General features: G+C 40.0%; 1 protein-coding gene across 1 annotated transcript; it reads left to right on the top strand.

Annotated features, from left to right (window-relative positions):
• The first annotated feature begins 5973 nt into the window (after window positions 1–5973).
• Window positions 5974–16897, top strand: blk (BLK proto-oncogene, Src family tyrosine kinase). The gene is made up of 14 exons (XM_030406284.1): window positions 5974–6093; window positions 7621–7710; window positions 7901–7991; window positions 8097–8127; window positions 8517–8610; window positions 8722–8820; window positions 8966–9069; window positions 9961–10110; window positions 10571–10723; window positions 10819–10998; window positions 12877–12953; window positions 13752–13902; window positions 15877–16008; window positions 16104–16897. Exons 3-14 carry the CDS (start codon window positions 7902–7904, stop codon window positions 16304–16306), a joined length of 1464 nt encoding a protein of 487 aa, XP_030262144.1. The 5' UTR covers window positions 5974–6093; window positions 7621–7710; window position 7901; the 3' UTR covers window positions 16307–16897.
• The last annotated feature ends 642 nt before the right edge of the window (window positions 16898–17539 follow it).

The following is a 17539-nucleotide window of genomic DNA, read 5'->3' as shown; positions in this document are numbered from 1 at the left end:
ACCAGAAACAAAAGGGTCATAATTGCTGCTAGATAACTCAAGGACACATTGTTTTGTGTTTATTGTTCCCGTCGCTGAAGAAGAGGGGTGAATTCCCTCTCCGGCGCATTGTGCGGTGAGAATAGGAAAGACCTGGTTAACTCCGCCGCATGGTGTGAAAAACCAATGCATTGTTATACTTTGATAGATTGACCGCACATCAGCTCACAATTCTCCCCCCCAATGTGACAGACTTTGCATCTGCATTCACATCCGCACGCCGTCCTCCTGCAACAGATATACAAGTGTTACGCAAGAGAAATCCCCAAAGTTTAACCCTTTCATCATTTCTATGCAGCAGGTCAATGTAAGGGTTGTGTATTTATAGAAATGTCATGGATTTGGGAAAAGGCTGGCAATTAAATGGATCTGCCTTAGGAGAGTCACAGTTTAAAACATGACCTTCTACGCCCTCTAGTGTCAAAACATAGACTATGACTACATGTACAATCAGCAGTGTTTATTCACTGTGTATTGCTCTTATATTCATTAGCACAGAAAAAGAAGCATCAAAAATATCAAAATGTTTGTGTAATAGACTTTATAAGAGTCCTTGTGCCTATACCAAATAATCTTTCTCACACTTGGTACTTTCTTTACATGCATTTGACTAAGTAACAAAACAGAGAATAGTTTGAAATAAGCGGGACTGTTTTTTTTTATAGCTTATGCCAAATGGTGTCCAAGGTGAAACTCTAAAGGAAGATTTAAAAAAACTCAGTACGGTACGATTCAACATCTAAATACATCAATCTGGTGCACTTTACCAGGAAAAGAGGCATTTTTAATTTTTTAACATTTTTAAGAATTCTTACATTTAAGTCCGACATCTCAAACTGACCCCAGCAATTTGAACCTACAGAAAAAGATAAGCCGCATACAGAAAACGGAAACGCCAGAAAATGTACAGGACTAACAGAATCCACATTATGACTAACTTGTTAAATAAATTACACGGATACTGCATTTTCCCTTTAAATGTCCACTTTAAATATTAGGACCATATTTGTTAAGGAACAAAAAAAACATCAAATAAACAGATTTCAAAAATCCCTTTCCCCTCAAAATATGATAAACAAAATAAGCAAGGCCATGTCATCACTACACTACAATGTTTGCACTGGACCCTGATGGCTTCAGGTGCCCTTTGCAACCCCATCGCCTGCATGCAGCAAGAAACAGGCCTGGAAAGAGGCGAATAATCCTTAGGAACAAAAATTCAGTGCTCAAAAAAATATATTTTTTACGGTACGCCTTCACCATATAATGGCTCAATAGTACATCAGCTTTTCTTAAAGACATTTTATTTTATTTTATTAACCTTTATTTATACAGGTAAAATCTCATTGAGACCCAGGGTCTCATTTACAAGAGAGACCTGTTCCAGACAGGCAGCAGCAAAACACAAAGTTACAGACTAACTGAACATACAGGAGACACAACACAGAACACACACACAAAAAAAAAACAAAAAAAACAACATTGCAGTAGTATAGTGCAAACTACAAAGTGCAAGGAAGAATAGAATAGGACTGTTACATGTGCAGACCCCCACAGACTGTCTCATCAGCCTTCCTACAAGCAATTTGAAGTCCCCTAAAGGAATAAAGCTGGACAGCTTCAGCATCTGCTGGAGGAAGTTCCAGGCTGCAGGCGCAGTGTAGGAGAATGCCTTTTTGCCAAGTTCAGTACGAACTGATGGGGTGGCAAATAAGATGAAATCCAGGGACCGGAGGCTGCGATCGCACTGTTTCCGTGTCAAATAAGTGGACAAATAGGAGGGAAGCAGTCCGATAATGGATTTATAGATAAATAGATACCAGTGAGTGGTTCTGCGCATGGAAAGTGAAGACCAGTTTGTAAGAGAGTACAATGTACAGTGATGTGTGAGGGGTTTACAACCAGTTATGAATCTCAAGGCCCCGTGATACACGGCATCCAGCAGTTGCAGGGAGTTGGCAGAGGCATTCATATATACAACATCACCATAATCCAGTAGTGGCAAGAAAGTAGCCGCAACAATATGTTTTCTGGCTTTAAAAGAGAAACAGGCTCTATTTCTGAAGAAAAACCCCAGCTTTCACTTCAGTTTCTTCACTAACTGGTCAACATGACATTTAAAAGAAAGGCTATCATCCACTGTGATGCCTAGATATTTGTAAGTGGCCACAGACTCAATGGGGGTACCCTGAGCTGATGTAACAGAGGGTAGAACAGCAGGCACCTTCTTTTTATTTGAAAAGAACATGAACTTAGTTTTATCTGTATTTAGAACTAGGTTGAGTTGAGACAATTGCCCATGAATGGCGTCAAATGCAGACTGCAGATCTGTGAACACCTGGGCAACAGAAGACGCACAACAATAGACAACGGTGTCATCAGCATAAAGATGTACAGATGCATTAATATTTTGGCCCACCTCATTCATTTAGATGGTAAAGAGAGTGGGTCCTAAGACAGAACCTTGTGGCACACCGTTTACGGTGTTTAGGAACCCAGAGCAAAGACCATCGGACTGCACACACTGCTTACGGTTGAAAAGGTAGTTAGAAAACCAGCCAACTGCATGGTCTGACATTCCAATGGTGGACAGTCACTGACGTAAAATACTGTGATCGACTGTGTCAAATGCCTTTGAAAGATCGATAAAAAGAGCAGCACAATATTTCTTGGCATCCATGGCTTCCAACATATCATTTATCACCTTAATGGTAGCAGTTGCAGTACTATGCTGCTTCCTAAAGCCAGATTGAAAAGGAGATAAAATATTGTTCAGGCTCAGGTAATCCTTGACCTGGTCATTCACCAGCCTTTCAAGAACTTTTGCTAAAATAGAGAGTTTGGAAATAGGTCTATAATTATCCAGTAAGGTGCGGTCACCCCCTTTCAGGAGAGGGAGCACGTAGGCGGTTTTCCACACATCGGGAATAACGTTGCTCTGGATAGAAAGATTAAAGATGTGAGATACCGGCTGAGCTATAATGTGCGCAGCCAAACGTAAGAAGTAAGGGGGAAGGTTATCAGGACCTGCTGATTTTCGAGGGTCTAGGTCTTTTAAGGCCATAAGAACCTCTTTAACAGAGAAGGGGGTGAAAGAGAAAGAGAAATCTTGGCTACCCGTGGCTGGGCTGACGAGGGACAGAGTGGGTGAGTGACCATCACAAGAGGAATCAAACAAGGAGCTGGAGGCTATAAAATGTTTGTTAAAACAGTTTAGCATCTCAGATTTGTCTTATATAGGAGATGGAGTCAACAACAATATTGGGAGGCAGCTCTGAAGAGCAGGTATTGGCTGAAAGAGATTTTATGGTATGCCAAAATTTCCTAGGGTCGTTTAAGTTGTCTGAGGTCTGTAGTAAATAGTACTCTCGTTTAGCTTCCCTAATAGCACTAGTGCAGCTGTTACGCACTTGGCGAAAAAGTACCCAGTCAGCCTCAAGCCCCGACTTCCTTGCATTGGCCCAGAGCTGATTTCTCTTGTGTAAGAGATCCGTCAGTTCAGCAGTGAACCAGGGGCTCTCTCGTCCCTTCACCCTGAACCGACGAAGAGGAGCATGTTTGTCCATAAAATAACTAAAACTGTCATAAAAATATTCCCATGCAAGATTTAAATCATCAATTAGTAAAATACAATCCCAGTTAAAATGAGAGAGATCATGAAGAAAAGCTTGGTCAACAAAGTGCTTAAGGCTTCTTTTAAGAACAATACCAGGCTTAGTGCGAGGGATTTTAGTGTCCCTAACAGCACCGATCACACAGTGGTCAATCAGATCATTGGCAAAAACTGCTGTAGCAGAATATTTATGTGGCATGTTGGTAATTAAAAGATCAATAAGAGAAGATTTGGTTGGGCATTTGAAGTTAAGACGCGTGGGGCTTTCAATGATTTGGGTAAGGTTAAGAGCCAAGCACTAGGCCTTAAAAGGATCAGACACTGGTGAAGACCAGTCCCAATTAAAATCACCCACCAGAACAATTTCTTTGAATTTCAGTTTAGATAACAGCTGCATTAAAGAGGATAATGTATCTGCAGTGGCAGAGGGGGGCCTATAGCAACCAACAATAGTTAAGTGTTGACCACCTGACAAAGCAATACTTACAGCTAAGATTTCAAACTGTTTACTAATAGATTTGGCAAGCAAAACTTGTGCAGCAAGACTGGATCTGACATAAATTGCCACTCCACCGGCCTTTTTAGGACGATCAGAACGAAAAATGTTAAAACCCTTAATTGCTACATCTTTGTCCAAAGAAAGCCAGGTCTCAGAAATGACAATTACATCTGCACCAGTCGACTCAATCCAAATTTTCAGCATATCCATTTTCATGTTAGAAAGCAGACTGCGAGCATTTACATGTATGATATGCAGACCAGATGTATTCTTAAAATCTGATGGTGTGCTACATGTAACTGGGGGACCAGGATTTGGATGAATACCAGAAAGCAGAAGAAGCATAAAAACTAAACATTTCCGCTTAATGCTCAGACCAATTGGGCCACAATATGTAACACTTCTGCATTAAACTGTCTAGAAATGACTTGTGTACTATATATTTACGTCATCCTCAATGTTCCCAAAGTGTCAAACTTAGAGTAACTCTAATTCTAATTCAAGGTAATGGCGTGTTTCATTAGGAGGCCTTTCACCATAACTTCCAGGAAAGAGACAGAGAACAAGGAAGTTTGTCAGAGACTAAGCGAGACTTTAATGTATTAGTTCATCAGTCAACATTTCTGCCTGAGTCATGCCACATAGATTTTTATCAGCAGTGGTGGTTGTTTTAACCATGAAGACAACAAATCCTATGATGCCACACTACGCACATCTTTGTTTTTGTTTTTGATAAAGAGACCCCTCGCATCCGAAATGACATACTGCGTGTTTAATATGAAAAAGTAGGCCATCCATGTCAATTTTGGTGACTCCGGGTGCTGTATTACTTGGTATAGGATCAAAACAGAATGTGTAACTTTATATTATCCAACTTATATTGTTATCCTGTTTCTTGTCATCAGGAAATGAAGGACTGTTGCAAGCAGAGAAGGATACAGAAGTAAAGGCAGCATCCTTTTGCAAAAAAATGCACCTTCAAATATATTTAAGGAGAAAACGTAGGATTTTGTAGACATGAAACTGTTTACTATTAGAAGATTTTGCCATTTTTTAAAGATTCATTGTGACATTTGACTTTGCACAGTTGTATGAGAGACATTCTCCAGTTCTCGAGCCATGTGTGCAGATGCTCCAACAGCCTTTTCTCAATCAGAGGGTTTTCACCGGTCCATCTTGTGGCAACAATCTGTACTGTTTTACTGTAAACATGTACCACAGTATGCTGAGTTGCACAGACTGTTGACAAGACTGAGAGGGGCTTAAACCGCCAGAGGAACTGAGAAATATGTCATGGAAACCACACTCTCTCTTTTGCATATGAGCACCCAGCGCTCCACCACACCTATACTAAACATTTATCACACATACTGCACAGTACTGCTACTTTTCCACTGCAGATGTCATCTGATAGGCGAAAACATTTACAATTTAAAGAGTAATCTACTGTTAAATATTAACACACATGATGGACTGTCCACCCACACATGTTGAAATACAACCAAACACTGTTTGACTGATCAAGCTGACCTCGGTTGTGACTAAAGACCGACACATTTAATTGAACCTGAAAGTTTAGCCAGCAGGTGAGCTGATCTTTGTGGGGTTTTGCCAGCCACAGAGGCAACAAAGAGATTTACCGGAAAAAAATGTAAATAGACAAACTGTTATCTATTTACTGTAAACTCACTGTGGCCCCCCAATGGGAGGCACTGGTCTTCACTGTGAGAGGGAGAGAGAGAGAGAGAGAGAGAGAGAGAGAGAGAGAGAGAGAGAGAGAGAGAGAGAGAGAGAAAGAAAAGAGAGAGGGAGAGAGACATTCAGAGACAAAATGAGCGAGTGACAGTGACACACTGACGCACATTTGGCTTTCAATAAGGAAACTGAAGACATTTTGCTTCGAGAAGACCTTTGAGGACACAAGCTGGGGGACAAGTGCAAGGTATTTATCTGCTGTATGTTTGTCTCACACCACAGACTGCTATCAGAGGTGTAATAATAGGATGGTACAAATTCAGAGTCATCTATTGAAATGTTTTAAAAGCAATAAGCCGAACGAGATAACAGTTTGTTGACATGCTGTAAATGCCCATAGTTTATGATGATAGTAACAGAATATTTACAGCAATCATTTCGTGACCAAAACATCCGTTTACATAAAAGACACAGACCCGGTAACATGACATTACACATGAAAATACATTTAATGCATTTAAATTTTGCTTTAAATAATCAGTTTCTCCGCATTTAAACAGATACGGGACGCACAACTGAGCTTGTAAAGCTGCATTTAAATATAAATTATGATTAAAGAAAGTTTGACGTTGCTCAACAGCTATGTGACACCCACGTAAAATATTACCGCCACAGTTGCATTGACACATATTTAAATATACTTACATCAGACAGGCTGAGTGAGCTTGAAATGACCTTATAGTACATAAATATATATATATATATATATATATATATATATATATATATATATAAATATATATTTGTATTTTTGTTGCAAAAACATTGCAAATAATGTGTGACTGAAGTATGAAGTCCAGACAGTGTTGTAAAAAGCACCAAAAAATAATTTGAGTAAATATAAAGATGTCGTTTTAAAATATATTACTTAAAAGCAAAAGTTACCCTTATGAAGAGTACTAGTGTGAAAGTCTTTACATATATTAACATGTATGTATTTATTCAGCATTTTTCAGAATCTGTGTTCTTTATCTGATGGCCAGTTAAATTAATTGATTGAAAAACGCACTACTTTGGCTGTGATGCATCATGAAACCTCCAAACTAGTAACTAGAGTTATCAAAAAAGTGTAGTGATTAAAGAGTACAACATTTGCCGCCATAATGTAGTGTAGAGATGGAAGAATAAAGTAGCGGAAAATGGAAATACTAAAGTAAAGTAAACTAAATTGTTCGTAAGTACAGTTCATGAGTAAATGCAATCAGTTAATTCCACCACTGAGTCCAAGCCTCCTACACCCTGAGGTTTAGGTTGTGTAGGACATTGTTACTGTGTTGACATTATGATTTGCATTTACAACCATGAACTTCAACTTCCGCAATAAACATTAATCAATTCATCTGTGAGAATAGTTGTAAACTGGCTCTTACAACTATTCTCAACACCCTAAACTGTCTCTTCGAACAGGTTCAGATTCAGTATTCATGAGGGCTTTATCACTGAAAAGCGTTGCTTTCACACTGACTAAAGTGCTCACTATGAATTTCTGCTTCTTTTTTAGCTATTTTTAGCACTTCATTTTTCTGTGTTTTTTAATTCCTTATAGCTTGCGTCTTAAAAAGTTCATGCAAATGCTGCTATATAAAGATGAGAGCACATTTTCCACTTCCTCTTTATTAGACCCAATTCATTGTATGTGTGCTCGTAACCAAAAAAGAGACTCCACTGATGATTTAGCACATTTTTTTTAGCGAGTTTAATTCATTTTTCTCAGCACCGGGCATGAACTCACAGACTGGCGGGCCCTGCAGTGGGAGGAGAGGAGACTAACACACACTTCAGTAAAGCTCATCTGCTTTATCAGGTAAGAGCGCAGAAAATGAACTTGCTGCAACTATCTGAGGCCCTGAGCAGGAACTAAGCACGGGTGGTTGGATTTGATAATGTAAAATTAACTGCACGGCATACTGCAGCACGTCCTGAGCCATTTTCACTGTTGAAATCCTGTTAGTAGGATGCAGTGTTACTGAAGAACATTTCCATTATACACGCAGGATGGGCTGCGCTTGCAGTGGTCAGAAAGAAGTAAAAGATGACACAGGCTACAAAGGAAAGAACAACTCTCATCTCTCATCAAACCACATAGTGAGTAGACCAAGGGTCAAACTAAATGCAAAATTAATCTACACTAACTTAAAAAATGTTGCGTTGTTACACATTTTATAAGAATAAATGTTTCTGTTTCTTCAGGCACGAAGTGGAAACACCTATACAGATAACGGTAATCACTAACCGCACCACATGCAGCAAGATTTCTCCTAAAAATAACGGGCCTGTGTCTATGCAGGCGACTGCTGCTGAGCGAAGAGACATTAGTGGCAGTGACAGGAGGCCACATTTAGTGATTGAAATCTCAGCTGGATTTCCTCTGTTCTCTTCTGGGGACAAGATGAGATCATTAGCGAAAGACAGTCTCAGACAGTATGAAAACTACAGAAATCCCCCTTCCTTTGAGAAGAGCAGCTTTTGTAACGCTGTACTTGTAAAACTGCGTGATTGTGCGATATTCCTGCGCTATATTAGCTTTAATGTTCAGCGTAGCAGAAAAAAAAGTATGACATTCTGTTGGTATTTGCTTTTAAAATATGTCTTTGCTCTACTTGTTCTTAGACGACATCCTATTTGTGGCACTTCATGACTTTACAGCCACCAACGACAGTGATCTGCCCTTCAAAAAGGGGGACAGACTCAAGGTTTTACAAGAGTAAGTAGCCTCCCTAGTCCCCAGATTACCTATCCAGCAGTAGCGCAATAATAAGACTGAACTTCTTACTTGAACAAATATGAATGGTGTGCCATGTTTGTCTGTTTGCAGAAATGGAGAGTGGTGGGTAGCTAAATCGCTGCTGACTGGACAGGAGGGCTTCATACCGTGTAATTATGTAGCCAGGGCAGATACTCTGGAGGTGGAAAAGTAAGAAACTATTTTATGCATGTTATCAAACAACGCAACTGACACAATTCAGCCACTACCAAAACATTCAATGGACTGTTAAGTCATGTTTAAAAAAAAAAAAAAAGATTGCATGAATTGTGTCTTGTGGGTTTCTCCTCTGCAGGTGGTTTTACAAGGACTTGAGTAGGAGAGAGACTGAACGACTGCTTTTAGCCCCTGGAAATAAACCGGGTGCCTTTCTGGTCCGAGAGAGTGAGACCTCACCAGGTGACCATCAGTCTCTTTTTTTTGCGATCGTGCACCATGTCAGAATTGTAGTGCCAATACATCTCAGGAGAGCCCATTCCAACCCAATCCCCTGAATAAATGCTGACCATGTTTTCTGCACACCATGGATATGTTGAAACTGTATGTTTATGCTGCAACTTTATGCTTCTTTATGCTCAATTGTCAGTTCTTAAGTTGTGACAGCACTGAACCTTTACTCTACTCTACCTTTACTCTACTGTGTCTAACCCCAACTTATGGTTGGGGTTAGACACAGCTGCAAATTCCCCTCAAGTCTTGTGAGATATATATTGGGTTTCATGGCCACCAACACACGTCTGAAAATGCCCCGATGTCGTATTAAAAATATCCTACGTTCTTGCGCTTTCGAACGTTTGAAAGTCCATCCAGAGCGTTTGTCTCGGGGCACCCTAGTTGCTCAGTTGGTAAATCGGGTGCCTCACGCACAAACGAAGCTGCCCGTGTTCAAATCTGACTTGTAGCCACTGAGCTGCATGTCAACTCACTCTCTCATCGAAGTTTCCTGCCTCTCTACAGCTACACTATCAAATGACGGCATTAAAAAAAAAAAAAAAAGGAACATTAGTTTCTTTCTCGGCAGCCATCTCACGTAGCTATCACGCCACCGACATCTGCTCTTCCTCCTGACATGAAAGTCAGCTCATACCCATTTAACCTGAATGTGTTTTGACGTGAATCGTGCAAATATTGGCCAGATACGTACAAATTTATACATTTACGTGGTTTGCAGGAACCAAAACTGACAACAATTTATTGTAGAGACAGGGCTGCACCCTTGATGCAAATGCAAAGAAGTCCAACTTCAACTTTTTACATGCAACTTTGTCATCTATATCTTCTTCCCCTCAGGTTCCTACTCTTTGTCAGTCAGAGATCATGTCCCGGAACAAGGAGATTTGGTAAAACACTACAAGATCCGCTGTCTGGACAAAGGTGGCTTTTACATCTCCCCTTCCAACACATTTGCGACTCTACAGGAGCTGGTTAAATACTACACTCGTAAGTAATAAACACAACACGTTTGAAAGACCTACAAAGTCATTTTTGAGAACTTCATCATTCAAAAAGGTCTGTATTTAGGTCTTGAAGTGTTTCCTAACTGAAAATAAACCACGAGTTGATTTGGATTCAGATTGGGTTCACTGCTGTGAGTTTAACTCCGCCTGCTCTGACTTTGAATTCAAGGGGGGGAAGTTAGACCCTTGTGAAGCGTTTTGTACTTCCTGTGTGAGAGGAGTGATAGTCTTTCCACTCCTGTGACTAAACCACAAGATAACAAGGCCGAATCTCTAGAATGGCTGCCAACGCACAACACACAGAGGAGCGTCTTGAGAATTATTAAAGGAAACACGGGTTCATCAGACCTGTACCATTTCGGCAACTAAATTTATCACAACAGAAAAGAAAGTAGGAAAAAATGATTGTTGATTGTAATCACACGCATCATGTTTGGGTGCAGGTACGTCAGACGGTTTGTGTCAGCGTCTGTATGCCCCCTGTAATCCAAAGGCACCCCAGCAGCCTTGGGCCCAGGATGAATGGGAGATTCCCAGAGAGACCCTGAAGATGGTGAAGAAACTGGGGGCCGGCCAGTTTGGAGAAGTGTGGATGGGTGAGAGAAGCAATTCAACCCGTCAGAGGCATGTTGAACAACTCAGCATGGGAGATAACATCGAATTAAGCACCTTGTTTTAATTCCTGCTGCAGGTTACTACAAGAACACCCAGAAGGTTGCCATCAAGACCTTGAAGGAGGGAACTATGGAGCCCGAGGCGTTTCTCGCGGAGGCCAACCTGATGAAGCAGCTGCAGCACGAACGACTGGTGCGCCTCCACGCTGTGGTCACCAAGGAGCCCATTCTCATTGTCACCGAGTTCATGATCAACGGTATGACAAAGAGGAAGACTTTCGATGACTAGTCTCGACAGTGAGGGACGATAATTTGTGCTAAAAACAGAGCTGCAACTAATCAATGTTTTCATGACAGATACAGAAAAGTGATGTGTTTTCCAACCAGCAGTCCGATATAAATGATAAGTGAATTTGCAGTGATATGAAAAAGAGAAAAATGGCCTCAAATTTGAGAGGCTACAGATAGACAATCTTTGGTATCTTTGCTTGGAAAATGACTATTAATCGACTATTATCAAAACCGTTAAGTTAATTTTCCATTGATCATCCGGTTTATACATTGATTCCAAAGCAATTTAAAAACGTGGGCAAACAAACCATTTCCTGTTAACTGTTAACTTTTCCACTTTCAGCTGCTTAACACCTCCACTTGACTACATTCTGGGGGCACGTAATCTACTTTTTACTTCACTATTATGATTATGATTATTCAATAATCCGAGTTATGAGGTACTTTGCAGATTGCGCGGTACAAAATTATTTATTTTATGAGCCAAAAAAACCCCAATAGAATGATTTGATCAGTGGAAAAAAAGCTCAACTCTGATCCCACGATTGGCCGGGCTGATAATAGGTCAACTCACAAGTATATATGCATATATGCGGTCAAACGTTTACATACACTTGTTAAGAAAATGTTCCAATGATTTCTACAGCTCTCATTTTTTCTGTGTAGCATGGCCTCTTAACTTCTTCTGCGTATTAATGATTGATAACGGCTAGTGACTTTTTTCTGGGCCCATTTTAATAGGGTTTGTTTGATACGCCCATTAGACGCAGCCGCAAACACTACAATGGGAAAGTCTAAAGAGCTCAGCATTGATCTGAAAGATCACATTATTGATTTGAACATGTCCGGAAAGCCACTTGGAGCCATTTCAAAACGGTTAGAGGCCCCAAGAGTCACTGTGTCAACTGTTTGTACATACGCAGTGCATGGGACAGTTGTGTCACTGCCATGATCAGGAAGGAAACGCAAACTATCTCCTGCTGCTGAGAGGAAATTGGTCAGGACGGTCATGAGTCAACCAAAAACCACCAAAACTCAAATCTGCAATGAATTAGAAGCTGTTGGAAGACAGGTGACAGTGTCCACAGTCAAGTGTGTTTTGCATCAACGTGAGCTGGAGGCTGCCGTGCAAGAAAGAAGCCCTCGCTCCAGACGCGGCACCTTAAAGCTCGACTGAAGGTTGCTGCTCATCATGTGGACAAAAGCACTTTGGAGGAAAACTTGTGCTATGCCGTGGGGCTGGTTTGCTGCCAGTGAATCTGCTGCTCTAAAGAAAGTAAATGGAATAATGAAGAAGGTGGATTATCTCCAAATTCTTCAGGAAAACCTAAAATCATCAGCCAGACGATGTGGTCTTGTGTGTAGTTGAGTGATCCAACAGAACAATGATCCCAAAACACACATCAAAAGTGGTTAAGGAGTGGCTTTATCAGGCTAGAACTGAGATATTGGAATGGTCTTCCCAAGTCCTGACTTGAATCCGGTCGAAAACATGTGGACTGTAGTTTAACTTCACAGACGCTGTCAAGAGGAGTGGTTAAAAATTTTTATGCCAGCAGCCCGTAAGAACGCTTGTAGATGGCTATCAAAAGAACCTAATTGAGGTGTATATTGATATTAAATGAACAGAAGATTTGGTCATATTTGCATTATGGTGTATAAATGCTGGAACTTTGCAGCGCCATCACACAAATTAAGCCCACAACCCTCACCCAGCAAAAGAATGCCTCATATGTCTTTCCGCGTAACAAGTTGTTGGAAGTTTCCACGAAACAACAATACGCCTGTTATAATGTTATCCGTCATTACTCATGGTGATAGAGTTCTCCTGTTCTCGTTCGCAGGGTGTCTTCTGGACTTTCTAAAAACAGACGAAGGAAAGAAGCTGAAGCTGAACAAGCTGATTGACATGTCAGCACAGGTTGGAAACTTTGAATCCTTATCGCAATGTTTTCGACATGATCTCTGTGAAGGTTCATGACTTGTGTGTGACATTTTCATCTGAACACCTCTCAGTAAAATAATGAAAGCTTTATCTCTGAATATCAATCAAAAACAGATGACTGTGTTCGTCACTTCCGTAATGCTTGTTACTTTGAACATTAATTCTAATACGACATTGACATTTAATCCGATGAATTGTGCATCCCTTTGACAAAAATGAAAACAGTCTTTCTACCTGACCTCAAAGTCTATTTATACACACAAACTGCTTTACAGTGAGGCTTTGAGTGTCTGTTGTAGTATGTCTTTTGACACCAGCCATGATGTGAGTACACATGGAAACTGTCAGCAGTAGCTCTGTGGTTTCTGTGGTGGGGCTTTTGCTCGTCTGGCTTAAAAGCCTCGCCCTACGTCAATTATTAACATCCGGACAGGAAGTCATGCTATTTTCCATCCACAGTGAGCTCCCCCAGAACTCTTTTGCCCCTCCAGAAAAAGCACATTTACTTCCTGAGAGTTGGCACATCCTGTTAACACCAATTCGCTGCCAATATCTGACACATAAACTAGGGTATACACACGTACTGCACAATTGCATATGCAAAACTGAGGCTACCGTAAACATTGACCAGAGCAAACAGGCACACACAGCACACAGTCTTTACTCTTTGGATTCATTGTTCTGTCAGTGTGCTGTCTTACTTCTTTGGATAAATTAATGAATCAACAGCGACATTTGATCTGATAATTCCCTCGTTTCCTTCCTATGTGGCAGGTAGCTGAAGGCATGGCGTACATCGAGAGGAAGAACTACATCCACCGAGACGTGCGTGCAGCCAACATTTTGGTCAGTGAAACCCTGCACTGCAAGATAGCAGACTTTGGCCTGGCAAGGATCATCGAGACAGAATACACGGCTCAAGAAGGTGCAGTATGTGCAATGTTTCCCCACACTGAATGATAAATGACAGGATTTTAAAAACTTACTTATAATAAATCAATTCAAATGGAGTCACCGGTATGTTCCCAAGGTCCTGTGTTCCCCAGCTCTAAGGCTAAGGTTATTTGATCCCAAAACAATTGGAATGTCTATTAACAGGCTGTTACTGAACTGGGGGAAATATGTTCCTTGGAACATATGGTTGTGGGAATATAATGCCCTGGGAACTTAAAACCCGAAGAACATATGCTCTTGAAACGTATACGACCCTCGGATCTTAGGACCCTAGGAGCTTATAACCATGGGAACATAGGACCCTGGGAACTAATGACCCTAGGAACTTATAACCCTAGGAACATAGGACCCTAAAAACGTGTAACACTGGGAACATAACACCCTGGGAACTAATGACCATAGGAACATAGGACCCTGGGAACTAATGAACCTAGGAATCTATAGACCTAGGAACATAGGACCCTAGGAATACAGGACCCTGGGTTATTTGCCAGTGGTGCAGCCCCCCAAATATACAGCTTAAAAGCATGTTAGCTTTGTTGTCAGTGCTGACAAAGTGAAACAGATAGAATGGGGCGTTGATGTGAAATACTTTGATGCTGTTTCAGCGACTTCTCTAGACTTCCTGGAATAATAGTCTAAAATTACTGCCATCAGCCCGCAAACCATCCACCATGTGTTGTTTTTGATGATATCATATAAACTCTCACCAGGTTGCGAAAAAAATAACTAATTCCCAGAAACTACACCGATGACATGATCTCACTGGTGGCACTGAATGCATCGTTCCAGTCCTTACAGTTAAATGCACTTTGTCTCAACCAGTGTTCTGGCAACATGCTGCAGTTTGCATGCAAAGAACTTTCCTTAGTAATATTGTAGAGGCACAGCAGCGGATAACATCTTTTTCACAGTATGCAGAATTTTCAACAATTTATGATGTAGCAATAATTTATTGCAATAATTTCAGTCCTTGTTACTGATTTCTTACAAAATGAAGGCACATAGAAATAAATAAATAAATAAATGAATAAATAAATAAATAAAGATCAGACATTCAATCAAAAGGAAAATAAATAAATACATTTAAATGAAGAGGCTACAGCTTTAGCTTATTATACGTACCCTCAGTACATAACATGTTCTCAAAGGCTAGCTAATAGGTTTGAGATAACAAAACAGAAAAAAAGGTCCAAACGTACCATACACAATATTGATCGTGCAAGTTTTATATTTGTTTACTGTTTAATTTTTTAAACAAAACTACATATTTTCTATTTCTTGTCACAACTTTTTCACAAATGTCCCTCTTTGACAGATACACATCCCTTTTTTTGCCATCATCCTTTCTCTTTTTATTAATTTTCAAATATACCTATTTCCGCTAAGTTCATACCGGCCCTCGCTAATTTCAAACACATCATTATTTTGTGTTTTGTATATTGTCTGTGCAGTTTTAAGATCAGCTAGATCACAAAATGTAATTGTGTAATATGCATTGAGTTGTTTGTAATGGCCGCACTGATTTACAGTTCTTACAGTATAGCTTTATTCTGTTGCATGGAATTTGGATCAGTGCTGCCTGTGTGTGTGTTTCTGCATACCTCCACACAGATCATCATATTGTGATGTAGTTATCTTTAGAGCAAGTCAGTTGAGAAACCATTTTGTATATACAGTGACGATGGATGAATGTCTGTTTCTGGCTAATCCGGTGAATTTAATACCCTACAGCTAAATCACATTGACATAAAATGCCAGTAAAAAAAACAAAGAAAAGTACAAATATAAATGGCATGGTAAAATCGCTATCATCTCAGGGTAAATATTGTTATATCACTTCACTTAAGAATAGACACACACACACTCACACGCCCGGATGTTCACACACACCCAGATGAACTTCATTTCCTGCAGCTTTTCTCACCATCTTTCTTATAATTAGGTGCCAAATTTCCCATCAAATGGACAGCTCCGGAGGCCATCAATTTTGGCACATTCAGCATCAAATCGGATGTATGGTCGTATGGGATTCTCCTCACAGAGATAGTCACCTATGGAAGGATACCCTACCCAGGTACGAGAGAAACATGTTACTTTGCAGCAAAAACAATGATAAAAAAAAAAAATCCATTATACTCACAGTGGCTGTATTTTCTTCTTCATAATCAGGAATGACCAACCCAGAGGTGATCAGGAGCCTGGACAGGTCGTACAGGATGCCGCGTCCGGACAGCTGCCCCGAGGAACTCTATGACATCATGATGATGTGCTGGAGGCAGAGGCCTGATGACCGGCCGACGTTTGAATTTCTGCAGAACACTCTCAACGACTTCTTTATCGCAACAGAGGGACAATACGAGATGCAGCCGTGATTGCAGAAAAAAGGGAACTGTTTTTCAACCCAGAGACGACAAAATGTCTGACGGCGAGATGTGAGACTTGAATGGATCGAGGACCAACTGAACATTTTTCTTTTTAAAAATTTTTCAAATGGACAATTTTTTTTTTTTTTTATACCTACATTATACTGAGTGAATGTAAAAGCTATTTATGGCTTCTTCTCTCTCCAGCAGCTAAGAGCGCCCAACAAATATGTTAAAGTGATGTTCAGAACTTTTTATGACAAAGTTTTATCATAGTGACTATACAGCCACGGAGTACGAGGACACACAATCGAGACTGATCTATGACGGTTGAAAGGACTATGGAAAAACCAATACAATACATGCATGATGTATAAAGGCCTCCGGAGGAAGTCGGCACAGGTAAAAATGACAGATTGAACATTTGCATGGTACAGAAACAAGCAGCCTGAGATTACAATGCACAATACTTTGCACTTTCAAAAAATAATAATTCCTTCAGTCATTCAGTGGACACGTAAAGGGCTTTTTTTAGAGAGAGAGAATCTATACTTGCATACATATTGCTTTTCTAAATAAAAATATTTGCATTATTTATAAGTTTGGTTTGCTCTTATATTTAATTCCGGCTGGTTTCTTTAGACACATTCTGAATCAAAATTTGCAGTCGTTCCAATTTTATGCATTGCTGTTGAAATAATGAGTATGGAGTATTTGATGTCAACGGAAAATCGGTTCAATGAGAAGCTGAACTACTCTATCATGCACTTAATGTGCTTCTCATAAAACTTTACAAGGAGAGAGATTTTATTAGCACTTGACAGTTAACGTCGGCACTCTGAATGAAGCGAGAATAAGGAGGGACACGATGGCCCATACAATTATAGTAACCACAAAATCACCCTAAAAAGACCAAATAAATGTCTGGGATTTTAATTTCTATTTGTTTTTAATTATGGGTGAAAAATCAAAACAGTACTGACTTCACAGATGATCGAAATGGAGATAAAAATACATAGGGACAGACGATGACAGAAACAAACACGGTGATATAAAGAACTTGAAGTGGTACATTTATAAACAAGGATAAAATACTACTAATAATAGTAATAATAAAGCATGCAGTTACAGTGATTCAAATGTAATTTCAGTTGGTAGTAAGTAGAGGAAAATGTGAGAGCGTGGAGTGCTGACGACAAAAAGATAAAGTACTATCTTTACAAAATAAAAGTTACACAACAG

This window comes from Sparus aurata, chromosome 22 (genome assembly GCF_900880675.1).
Source record: "Sparus aurata chromosome 22, fSpaAur1.1, whole genome shotgun sequence".
Classification (NCBI taxonomy): Eukaryota; Metazoa; Chordata; class Actinopteri; order Spariformes; family Sparidae; genus Sparus; species Sparus aurata.
This window is presented reverse-complemented; position numbering and strand designations above follow the sequence as displayed.